This window comes from Octopus sinensis, linkage group LG3 (assembly GCF_006345805.1).
Source record: "Octopus sinensis linkage group LG3, ASM634580v1, whole genome shotgun sequence".
Taxonomy (NCBI): domain Eukaryota; kingdom Metazoa; phylum Mollusca; class Cephalopoda; order Octopoda; family Octopodidae; genus Octopus; species Octopus sinensis.
Window position 1 is genome coordinate 70257345 of NC_042999.1, and position 13377 is coordinate 70270721.

The 13377-nt window shown below is 38.5% G+C and overlaps 1 protein-coding gene across 2 annotated transcripts in view; it reads right to left on the bottom strand.

Moving 5' to 3' along the window:
• LOC115209911 (gamma-tubulin complex component 4) overlaps nucleotides 1-13377 on the bottom strand; it is a 34497-nt gene that overhangs the window by 812 nt on the left and 20308 nt on the right. For both annotated transcript variants that reach the window (XM_036501073.1, XM_029778510.2), the window contains 5 exons: nucleotides 12294-12405; nucleotides 11647-11824; nucleotides 9181-9315; nucleotides 4094-4210; nucleotides 2225-2367 (listed from right to left, as the gene is read on the bottom strand). In XM_036501073.1, coding sequence (XP_036356966.1) covers nucleotides 2225-2367; nucleotides 4094-4210; nucleotides 9181-9315; nucleotides 11647-11824; nucleotides 12294-12405 — 685 coding nt within the window. The remainder of the gene's footprint in view (nucleotides 1-2224; nucleotides 2368-4093; nucleotides 4211-9180; nucleotides 9316-11646; nucleotides 11825-12293; nucleotides 12406-13377) is intronic.

A 13377-nucleotide genomic window follows, 5' to 3' on the forward strand; every position in this document is an offset into this window, starting at 1 on the left:
CAGACAGACTAAGAGTGAAAGAAAGGAGAACGAAAAAAGAAAAAACAACAAAACAAACAAGTGATGTATAAAATATTGGCACTGGCAACGACCTCGCTCGAATGTTTTTTTCATGTGCCACCAGCACAAGTGCCAGTAAGGCGATGCAAGTAACGATCACGTTCGAATGGTGTTTTTTATGTGCCAGTGGCATGGAGGCCAGTTTGTTGCTCTGGCAATGATCATGCTTCGATGGTGCTCTTAGCGCTCCATTAGCATGGATGCTAGTCATCGAATTTGATTTTGATTTCAATTTTACTTGCCTCAAGAGGTCTTCGCAAGCAGAGTTTAGTGTCCAATGAAGGAAAAGTATGCATAAGTGGGCTGGTTACACCCCTGGCATAGGCCACGAGGTTATGGTCTCACTTGGCTTGCCAAGTCTTCTCAAGCACAGCATATTTCCAAAGGTCTCGGTCACTAGTCATAGAGTTGGAAGGGCTACTGGATAGCAATGATATAAATGAACAGGGGTGTGAGGACAGGATTGGAGAGTGAGAGCTTGGCAAAGAGTGAGAGCTAGGCATAGTGAATGAAGGAGGAAATGCAAGAAAGAGATGTAAATTGGTTTGTTGGGGTAGGGTGAAGGAAAAGTTTCCTTGTTATGTGTGGGTGGAACACCCAGATTGCAATAATAGCGTAAGACACAGCATGTGGGTAGAATGTATGGGTTGGGGGCAAACAGAGAGCAATGATACTGTGGCACCAGGTCAAGAAGCCAAAATTGAGGAGCAGGAGATAATCATAGCACATGATGCGAAAATGTAAGGAAGAGAAAGGATGTAGAGACGTAGTCTGGTTCACTGTGGTAGAGTGTGTGTGAGAGGTGTTCTACACAACACTTCTAGAACTCAGTTTCACTGATGTGGGTGAAGAACTTCATATTGCCAGACATCTCAGAACTTCATATTGCCAGACATCTCAGAACTTCGTATTGCTAGACATCTCAGAACTTCATATTGCCAGACATCTCAGAACTTCATATTGCCAGACATCTCAGAACTTCATATTGCCAGACATCTCAGAACTTCATATTGCCAGACACCTCAGAACTTCATATTGCCAGACATCTCAGAACTTCGTATTACCAGACATCTCAGAACTTCGTATTGCCAGACATCTCAGAACTTCGTATTGCCAGACATCTCAGAACTTTGTATTGCCAGACATCTCAGAACTTTATATTGCCTGACATCTCAGAACTTCATATTGCCAGACATCTCAGAACTTCATATTGCCAGACATCTCAGAACTTCATATTGCCAGACATCTTGGTCCATGGTCACTTCCTCCATGAGGTCCAACTTTCTATGATCAGTCCTTACCACTTCATCCCATGTCTTCCAATATATACAAGAGAGTGCTGAAAAGTTCCTGGATTTTGGTAAAAGAAAGTATAGAAGGATCAGTCAATTATGATTTCATTAAACTTATTCCCTTCTCAGATGCTTATTATAGTGGGCCTTCAGTCTTTCTAAGCCCTGTAAAAGAACTTGGAAGGTTGGGCCTCCAATCAGGTCTTTTGCAATACTCTTAAAGCCACAAACTTTTCAGCATCCCCTCATATTTATATATGTATATTGCGTGTATGTATGTATGTGTTATATATATGTGTGTTATATATATATATAATATAAAATGGGACAAGAACGCAAAACATCCAGACAACTAGGTGATACAAAAAAAACAAGGACGGGTCATTCGAAGCTTCCTATCCTCAGTCAAGAACTGGATCATCCTTGCAATTTCAGCTGATTAATCTTGATATTGCTCTAATCTGGCCAGCCCCAAGGAAAAACTATGCTAAGAGCATTAGATTCCTTGGAAGAAAGCATCAAATGTATACGAAAACAAGGACAGAAAAACAGACAATGTTACACAAATATAAATACAAAATACAATGAAAAAATAATAATAATAATAATAATAAAATCAACAACAACAACAACAGGACATAACAACAGGTGTCTTTCAAGTGGGGACGAATTGAATTCAGCTGGCGTGTATGGAAATGAAGCCTTATGACAGAGATACAAAACTTTCACAAACACAGGAAAGAATATCAATGTGGCAGTGACCACAGTCATATATATATATATATATACATATATATACACACACAGAAGCACACATGTATATTCACATACATATGAAAATCACACATACTGACTTTACAAATTATACTTACCCTCCTAAGTAGCCTTTTGAATGTTTGGAGACAAATCTGTTGTAGTCAATCCTTAGCATGAACTGATCAATTGTTTGTAGACTGGAGTAAGCTTGGGATTTGTTCAGCATACTAAATAACATCCCAGTGTAATTACGAACATCCTAAAACAAATGGAAAAAAATATAGAATTCAGATTTTCCCCAAGACTTCTTTGGTTTCGTGTTTGTAGTTGTATTGCAAAGATCAAATAAGACCTATTTTGGCATGCTGCTCACCTATATGGGTGCCACACCATTGAGATGGGTGGATAGATGGATATATATGTATGCACACACACATATACATATATATACACATACATAAATATATATACACACACATATAAACATACACATACACACATACATACACATATACACATACACACACATATATAGTTAGATAACTGAAATTCAACAGACCTCGACCAGAATATGTGTGTGTGTGTATGTGTGTGTGTGTGTGTATGCATGCATTTGGTGAACTTCTTTCAGCTTTTGTCTACCAACTTTGGTAGGTTAGCTTGGGGTCCAAGATGCTATGCAGTGGAATTGAACCTTAAATCATGTGACTGGGGACTAAACTTCTTACCACACAATCACACTCATATATATATATATATATATATATATATATATATTTATACATATAGTTTAATTACACACACATGCTAAATGTATGAGCCAACAAGCGTCTTTATGTGGTTACTGGAGTGTAATTACACATTAAAATGAATCTAATCTTATATACACTGTTTAAAAATCAAAACACTGGATGGTCACAACTAGTGTATTTATGGTCTAAACTCAATCAGAAGTGAATGGAGCTAAACAATAGATGCAGGCATGAATGTATGGTAAAGAAGTTCACTTCAGAAACATATGGTTTTGGTTTAAGTCCTACTGTACAGCACCTTGAGCAAGTGTTTCTACCTGAGCCCTCAAGTTGACTAATGTTTAGTGAGAAGAATTCAGCAAGCAGTAACCAAGCATTAGCCCATAGTAACTTTTATTCAAAAATAAAACCAACAATTTGGCAATGTTTTAATGAAAATCTTTTGTGATATTTGTTCTGTTCATGTTCCACAAACACATCTTTGCATCATAAATGCAGTGAACTCCTGATTGGCCCACTGGAAGCCTGTAAGCAACAACACTATTGTTCACAAAATCAAACATAGGACAATGTTTAAATAAATGTACTGTGTGTACTCTGATTTTTAGAATAGGTATACTACAGCTTTGCATATTGATAGAGGCAACTAAAAGAATTTTTGACAGGATGGGTATTCGTGCCTTAAACACTACCTTAAAAGAGTTCAATGCAACCTACACTAGACTGGAAAATCAGATGCAAAAATGATGAGGATAATGAAACAATAATTCTTTCTACTATAAGTACAAGACCTGAAATTTTGTGGAGAGGGGTTAGTCAATTACATCGATCCCCAGTGCTCAATTGGAACTTCTTGTATTGACCTTGAAATGGATGAAAAGCAAAGTCAACCTTCTGTAAAGCCAGAAGAAATGCTGCTCAGCATTTTGTTTGCGAACTGATGATTCTGCCACCTTGGCACCTTATAATGAAACAATAATCCTTTCTACTGTAGGCATGAGGGAAAAAAACCAGTCGATTATATTAACCCCAGTATTTCACTGGTACTTATTTCATCAACCCCGAAAGGATGAAGGGCAAAGTCAACCCCAGTGGAATTTGAACTCAGAATGTAAAGATGGACGAAATGCCACTAAGCATTTTGCCTGGTGTGCTAATGATTCTGCCAGCTTGCCGCCTTTTATAACAAAATAATAACAACACCAGCAACAAAGTAAGATGAAAATTAAAAACCTTTCGAATGGCAGACAGCCGCTGTTGTTGAATGTCAGTCAGCTCAGCTGGGTAGCTGTTCTTGATGAGATCACAAAATGACAAACATGCCGATAACAGATCATCTAACAGGTGATTCTGTAATGCAATTGAAACAAAGATCTTGTTAGTAATTTTAACCTTGATAATGAATAAATAAACAAATCATATATACACATATATAAACAAAACGGCAGTGCCTCAGCATGGCCACAGCTCTGAGCTGAAACAAGAGAGAAAAAAAAATTTACAGACACACACACAAGTAGCATTGATTTCAAAATTTGGCACAAGGCTAGTAATTTCGAAGAGGGGTAAGCCAGTTATATCAACCTCAGTACTCAACTGGTACTCATTTAATTGACCTTGAGAGGATGAAAGGCAAAGTCAACCTCAGTGGCATTTGAACTCAAAATGTACAGATGGATGACATGCTGCTAAGCAATTCCCCAGAGCGTTAATGACTCAGCCATCTCACCACCTTAAACACACAAGTAGTATTAACAAACAATACAAGACATGGTTGTCTCTTCATTCTATCATCATTACAATGGCTTCTCCTTGGCAATGACTAATTTTGTATGCTCGTGACTCACACTTCTCGCCTCTTCTTTTTACCTGCACTATCACATATACCAGCACCTGACCCTGTATCAATCATTATCCCTAATCCTTCCACCATCTGGAATTTTCCTGCAGGTATCAACTTGCAACTGGGTAAGGGGAACATTGACTACATCAATGTCACTGGTCTCAGGAGATAAAGCTGGCTACCAGTACAATCCCTTTTCCAGACCAAACTATTATAAGGGATCTCCTTCAGACCAGTTATCTACATCTGTGTGTGCAAGCCTGGGCGTATATTTTTGTGGGGAAAAGAGATAGTAGCCCATGCATGCAAATCTCCCCTCTCCATAACCGCAATGCTGGCCAAGAGAAAGGCCCTAACTTCATGGCCAAGACAACTTGGTTCCAGTATTGTTGCAGGTATTACTGTCAGAATACAAAGGGCCAGAATAGTCACCACAAGCCATCCCTTATATGATACTCTATCAGTTCTACTCAGGATTGATACTCTTTTAGCAAGCCCCAAAACATGAAAAGCAAAGTTCACTGTTTCAGCAGAATTTGAACTCAGAATGCAGGGAGTCGAAACAAATACAATAAAGTATTCTATCCAATGTTCTAACAATTCTACTGGCTTGAGACCAAACCATTAAAAGAAGAGTGCAATGATTAGCACATTTGCCCACTCATTAGGATGGACATTATCCAATGAGGCAGCTTCTATGTGGTTGCTCAACTTGCAAGAAAAAGCAGCCAAACTTTACTCTTTACTCACATGCTACTAACTTAAAAAAGAGAAGCCACATTGCATAATATTATCCTTGATACATTATGCCACAGGGTGGTCATGGCTGGATATTTTGATCACAGGTCTTCTCTATAAGGACTAATTCAGGGCTAAACATCAACAAAATGGACATAAAGATTGTTTGCCAGCATAACATGGCAGTCCTTGTTTAGGATGAATGTTGCTGTAATTTAGCCCCAAGAGAATCGTCTCCAGCTGGCTATACAACACGATCTGTGTCCTTATACTTTTGAACAAGAGAATCTAGCACCGTCACTTAGCTCAAACAATATCTGTGTATTACGAATTCCAGGTTATTTCCCTTCATCAGCACAGAATAATTGTTCGGCTAGAGGTTAATTCTTTATTCTAGGCAAAAGGCCCAAACACAGAGGAGACATACATAGACATACAGGGACAAACAACAAGTGAAAATGAATAAACTACAATGATAGGAGACAGCAATCTTGGCCCCAATCTGAGACGAAACCATGACCTCCCTTTTCCTTTCAACCCTACGTTTCAACGAAAACGTTCTTATACAATTAAATCAAACATTCTAAGTCCTTTTCTTTTTTTTTTCCTTTTTGCATCGTTCTTTTTCTTAAAACGAATTCACATCCAATTAAAGTTAATACTGTATAGATCCAGTAATTTATCATAGTCTAATCCATCCGGTACTTCATTTATGATGAATACCATTTGTCTGTATTCCGCGCTTTCTTTACAGTCTCTTATCATTTTCATTCTGTGTTCTGGCACCATTGTATCTAAAACCATCTTTTCTTTTTTCTTTCCCTTCATGTCTATCATTTTTACATCTTTCCGTTGCACTAACTTATCCACCACATCAAGGCGCAAACAAAACAAATGGGAAGGTCATTTTGCGGTATTTTGTATGACTGCTGTTCTTTTTTCTTTTCTGTGTCAGATGGGTTTGGTGTCTGCAGTGGGGGGGAGTGAAGTTATGGGTGGGGTGAGTATGGGCTGAGGTTCACTTAAGCTGTCCTTTTTCCTCTTCCTGTCTTCTTCCCCTATCTTGCCATCTATCTTTCTCATTTCTTTCTTCTATCTTTTCCGGTTCCTTCTCTGCTTTTTCCTGGGTTGGCTTATTTTTCAGAGGGCAGTCCACTCTAATGTGGCCTTTTTGGCCACATTTATAGCAACGAGGGAATCTGTTCTCTACCCACACTTTCATCACTGTTTCTCCAACTGTCACTGTTTCCACGAGCAACTCTGTTTTCCACCTTACTCTCTATTATTAGTTCCAAGATTTTACCGTGCCAATTACTGGCTTCCATTTCTGTAGACTGGAGTATGGCAACCTCTTTCTCGCTTCCTAGAAGCACAGCTGCCGCCACCCAAGCTACATCCATTTCAGGGGGGATTCCCACCACCCTGACCTTGAAAGTTCTTCCAAGGTATGTGGGTAGAAGGATTACCCTTTCTGTTTTCATCGATTTTGCTGAGCTTTCCTTTGCTATTACCTTGTTCTTAAAATACATTTCAACGGTGCCGTATTGGCTTCCTCTGGCAAGATACGCTATGTCTTGCCAGCCTGGCCTCAACGCCTTTTCAATTTCGTCTATCTGTTCATTCTCTAACCTTTTCTCCTTGACAGAATAGACCTTGTATATAATCTTCCTTTCTTCCATTTCCCTTAGTATTTCTTGAGGTGGTGACACTTTCATGTCACCACCTTCCTTTTATAGCACTTTTTTCATAGTTTTCCAAATTTTTGAGGCTTACCTCTTTCTTTGGCACCTCCGTTACTTTTGCAAAAGTTTTCACTTTTATAGCTCTGTCCATCTTCATCACAGCTTTTATCAGCTCCTCTTCAGACAACGACAGTTCCAATATTGACACCTCTGACTCATTCATGTCTGAATAAGCCTCAGCCATCCCTCCTTGAACTGTTGAGAGACAGCTTCACCAAAAAAGGCCACTGCAACGCAGTGCACAAGAATATTACAATAACAGAAAAACACACATGGAACCCACATAATCTTGATAATAGCAAATTATCAATTACGACGCAAAAGCTATTCGGCTAGAGGTGACACTGCCAAATTCCTGTTCAAAATATATAGTTTTCAAAGTGACAACTAGTCACTGATCTATAGATTAGAAAATTACTATTTGTAAATCTCCCAAGAGATATTCAGCAACAGAACTTTGGGGTAAAGATTATTTTGCCAACATAACATGGCAGTCCTGGTTTAAGACAAATGTTGCTGTAATTTAGCACCAGGAAACATCGTCTCCAGCTGGCTATACAACATGATCTGTATCCTAATATTTTTGAACAAGGGTATCCAGCACCCACCCCAACTCAGCTCAAAACAGTATTTGTGTACTATGATTTCCAGATTATTTCCCTTCATTAGCACAGAATAATTGTTCGGCTAGAGGTGGCAAAGCTGAGTGGGTGTGCTAGATTCCCTTGTTCGAAAATATAAGGACAGATCATGTTGTATAGCCAGCTGGAGACGATGTCTCCTGGGGCTAAATTACAGCAACATTTGTCCTAAACCAGGACTGCCATGTTATGTTGGCAAACAATCTTTACTCCAAAGTACTGTTGCTAAATATCTCTCGTTGTGAGATTTACAAATATTGGGTTATCCGGAAAGTTTGTGCCGATTTATAGCAGCTTACCTTTCGACTTATTTTAGAACATGGTTGAGTCCATAAAATAGGATTTGACTACACCTCCATTTAGAGCACAGTTTAAGCTATCTTTTCGTGGAAGAAGGTTTATGTTCCTATAACCTGTGTTAATTCTGTAACCCTTTAAAATGGAAGATAAGAAAGTTCATTTTCCGCACTTGATGCTTTGGGAACCGGACAAAAATTGCTGCAGCTCGGCTGGGATGTGTTACCCCACCCTCCATATTCAACAGGTATTGCTCCTTCGGATTTCCACTTATTCAGATCTCTGCAGAATAGTCTTAATGGTAAAGATTTCAATTCCTTAGATGACATAAAAAGATACCTTGATGAATTCTTTGCTATGAAACCACCTCAATTCTGGGAAGAGGGTATTCTCAAATGAAAGGAAAGATGGAGATGCAATGTGCAACAAAATGGTTCATATTTGGTTGATTAAAAATGTAATAGCAAGTATTTATTGACCTTTTTCTTTCCTTTAAAAATCGGCACAAACTTTCCAGACAACCCAATAGTAATTTTCTAATTTACAGATCAGTGACTAGTTTTCATTTTGAAAACTAAATACTTCAAACGGGAATTTGGCAGCACCACCTCTAGCTGAATAATTATACTGTGCTGATGAAGGGAAATAAACCGGAAATCGCGATACACAGATATTGAGAGAGTGTGCTAGATTCCCTTGTTCGAAAATATATGGACACATCATGTCGTATAGCCAGCTGAATATCTCTCGTTGTGAGATTTACAAATAGTAATTTTATAGAATGGATATAGTTCAAGAGTTAGTTGTAATTATATTGAAGCAATATTTCCTGTATGTGGATGGTTCACCTGACAGAAGTAGCAGCCACATCACCCTCAAATAACATCCTCCTTATTATCTTAAGAAGAGGAAGAGTGCATTGGATAATGTGGTCCTAGACACACTATTCTACTTAAACAGGGCTGACCTGGGTCTAAATAACACCACCAGCAAAAGAAAATAATTATGTTTTCCAGAAATTTTTCATAACAACAACAATAACAGAATTTAAATCCTTACTGTCAATTTTCTGAAGAGGCTCAGGTCAAGAAGGTCAGTGAGAAACTTCTCATGGGTGAGCTTAACAGCCTCAAAATCACGCACTGAAAGGATCTTGTCAACCAATATTTTGTGTAAAGATTCAATGACATCCACCTAAAAAAAATAATAAGTAAATTCAAATTATTTCTGTACATTTCATTCCATGTTTCTTATTTATTTTATAATGTAATTTGTCAGGTGGAGAATCACTGCTTAAAACTCACTAACATGCCAGCCACTGGGATTGGCTGTGTAAACCAGAAAGAACAAATAGCACAATGGATTTTGTCTGAAATGCAGACACACCTGGTGCAACAAAAAAAAAAAACACCCAATACACTCTGTAAAGTGATTGGTTTTGGAAGGGCATCCAGCTGTAGAAACTTTGCCAAAGCAGACATTAGAGCTCGGTGCAGCAGCCTCCCGATTAGTTGGTTCCTGTCAAATTGTCCAATGCCAAAATGGAAAAAGGAATGTTAGATGATGATGATGATGATGATGGTGGTGATGTGTGTGTGTGTGTGCGTGAATATACCTTTTCTTCTTTTTCGTTTAAAGGCTCAATGAGGTTTAACTGCATTCCCAAAGTGTTTAGGTAACTGAGAGTACAGAACTAATCCCTGAACAGGACACCAGCCCATCACAGGGTTAACTCTAGTTACAGCTGAGTGGACTGGAGTGGTCACAGCTGAAATGCCTTTAATCATAGGTCTGCTCAATCAGGGATAACTAATGGGAAAACAACAATAACTGAATGTGAGTCAAGAGAAAAGTTGGGCATAAAAGGCATTAGATACTGTGTGCAAGAGAGATAACTGCCCCAGTATGGAATAAGAATGTTAAAAAAGAGACAGCAAGGGAGAAACAGAAAAGTCTGCCGTACTATGTTGGTAGAGAATGTTTGTGCAAAAAAAAGAAAAGACTTTAGAAGACATGAGATAAAAATGGATAAGTCAGATGTCCCCACCTAAATTCAGCAGCCCACTTTTTGTCATCCCCTAATATAGCAACCATGTTAGCATGAATGTCCTTGAGGGCTAAACCCTTTTCCAGTAGGTTACTCATAACACCACAATGACAAATTTTGCCCATTTTCAAGATAAATCACTACTAGTTACTTCTGAATTCTTCTTTGAACAGTCAGACGTCGGTTTACCTGGGAAGAAACAATACAGTTGTTAATAAGAAGGGTTGAAATTGATGCAGGCAAGATTTCACAGCTCCAGCATCACTTCTTCACAGTCAGCCTACAAATTTTTCAGCCAACTCTCATAAGTAACAAAGTGACAGATAGAATTTATTATTTTTATATTTGTATTTGAAATATATTCACTTTGTTTACATTGTTTATGTTACTGATGATTCTAAGTAAAGCATAAGCATCAAACAGTCTCATTATCTTTTGCCCAATACATTTTTGAGCCTCTACTCTGTGGTTAAGAAGCTTGCTTCCTAATCAGGTGGTCTCAGGTTCCTTCCCACTCTGGCATCTTGAACAAGTGTCTTCTACTACAGGCTCAGGTCAGTCAAAACCTTGTGAATGGATTAGTAGACAGAAACTGGAAGAAGCTTCTGGTGTGTGTGTGTGAGTGTGTGTGTACCCGTAAGTTGACATTACGTGATAGCGCTAAACACGCATTACCATCATACAAATGAGGTTGATCATTTCCATAAAATATATTCTTTTACTTGTTTCAGTCAGTTGACTGCAGCCATGCTGGAGCACTGCCTTGAACAACAAGTTCCCATGCCGGGAATCGAACCTGGGCCACCTGGGTGAAAGCCAGGAATATTTTTTTTTTTCTCAATTAATCAATTAAATTGAAATTCGGTAGAGGGGAAACTGTGAATGAAATTTGGTAGATTGAAACTGAGCAAAAACCTAGTATCATCATTACCATCATCATCATCGTCTAATGTCCATTTTCCATGCTGGCATGGGTTGGACAGTTTGACAGAAGCTGGCCAACTGGATAGCTGCCCGGGTTCTAATTATCTGTTTTGGCACAGTTTCTATGGCTCAATACAACCATGGGATTGCAAAGCAGGCTTCTTAACCACACAGCCATGCCTGAACCTGTTATAATCATCATCGTTTATCGTTTAACGTCCGCTTTCCATGCTAGCATGGGTTGGACGATTTGAATGAGGACTGGCGAACCAGATGGCTGCACCAGGCTCCAATCTTGATCTGGCAGAGTTTCTACAGCTGGATGCCCTTCCTAACGTCAACCACTCTAAGAGTGTAGTCAGGCAGTACTGGCAATGGCCATGAAAAAAATCGTGTTTTTTTTATGTGTCACCTTCACACAGGCACAAGTGCCAGTAAGGCGACGCTGGTAATGATCACACTCAAATGGTGCTTTTTACATGCCACCGGCACGAACGCCAGTTAGCCGCTCTGGCAATGAGCCGCTCTATTCAAAATTAAAATTTAATATTTACCTGTAAATAATACTGAAGGTTGTCAATCAGAAATGCCAGGTGAGTTCTCAGTTGCCACTTGGCTTCATTTTGTCGTCCTAACCCCAATGATTTACTCTTCACCTGTAGAAGCCAACAATGTTGCAACTCCATTTGGACATAATGCACTTTCATTAGGAATTTGAATACACATTCATATCTGTAATTGAGTAGAATTGAAAAAAATAATTGGAATTATCAAAAGACCAAGCAAAAACATGTCGGTCGGGGGAAGAGGTTTTGTGAAAGAGGAGCCAGTAAAAGACGAGCAGGAGGAGATAAAGAATGAGAAAGAACAAGAAAAAGAGCAAAAAGAAAAAAAAGCATGAGAAAAATAAGTACGAGAAAAGAATGAGTATAAGAATAACAAGAATTAGATGGAGGGTGAAGAGGAGGGGGGAGGGGAGCAGGAGGAAGAGGAGCAGGAGCAGGAGGAAGAGGAGGAGCAGGAAGAGGTAGAGGTAGAGAAGGAGGAGGAGGAGGAGGAAGAGGAATCCCTCCAACTACCATCTGAAACTTTCAATCAGCAGGCTGTCATCTTAATAATTCACCTGACAGCAACTGCCATAGTAACTTTAAAGATAAAACTGATCAATGTTTTCTCAAAACAAAATGGTGTAACTACTCACTTTTCTAACACAGACGGAGTGAAAAATATGTGGAGGGGCCATTGTACAGTATAGGTTAAACCAAGAGCATTTAGTACAGTACCACTGAACACGTTGACATTACTTGGTCGATCTAAAACAAAATCAAACAAGGAAATATAGTAATGAAAAATAAAAAAGAAAATTAAATATCAGCTAAAATTTAAATCTAAAATTTGAAAATTTACAATTCCTTGAACAGGTGTATGAGATGCATGCATACATGGATACATACTGTAAATCCTCAAGTATAATCCGCAGGGGATTTTAGGGGGCTGTACCTCTGAAAAACCTAAGCCTTGTGTATAATTCGCACCCCTTCTCTAACTTCAGTCAAGGAGGTCTATATAACGTCCTTGGTTCGTAAAAATGTATACAGTAACGTCCTTTATTATTATTGTATATATAACATAATGCAAACATGTAGCTTTTTTGTGCATTTTGTTTGCAGAAAATAAAGGAATAACAGTAATAACGTTCAATAAATGTTGTTTACTGCAAGTTATGAATGGTTTAACCCTTTAGCATTTAAACCGGCCATATCCGGCCAAAAGTATTCTGCCTATTTTATGTTGAAACTGGCCAGATCTGGTCTCTCACACCAACCCTACAATATCGTTTTAAAAATTAACAGCTTCCTCATCAAAATCTCATGGCTACAAGATTAATTTTGATGAGGAAGCTGTTAATTTTTAAAACGATATTGTAGGGTTGGTGTGAGAGACCAGATCTGGCCAGTTTCAACATAAAATAGGCAGAATACTTTTGGCCGGATATGGCCGGTTTAAATGCTAAAGGGTTAAACCATTCATAACTTGCAGTAAACAACATTTATTGAACGTTATTACTGTTATTTCTTTATTTCTTTATCATAATTCAAAACAATGTAGATGAAGAAGCATTAATTTTGGCAGAATAATGCGAACACTAAAGGGTTAAGGTATTTTTGCGCCCAACATCGCAAAATGCGTCTGAATAAACATTGCCGGGCAACAAATAGAGACTTGGACATTGCATAGGAAATAATTTTCATTTTTAACCTCGTGCATAATACACACTAGGGATT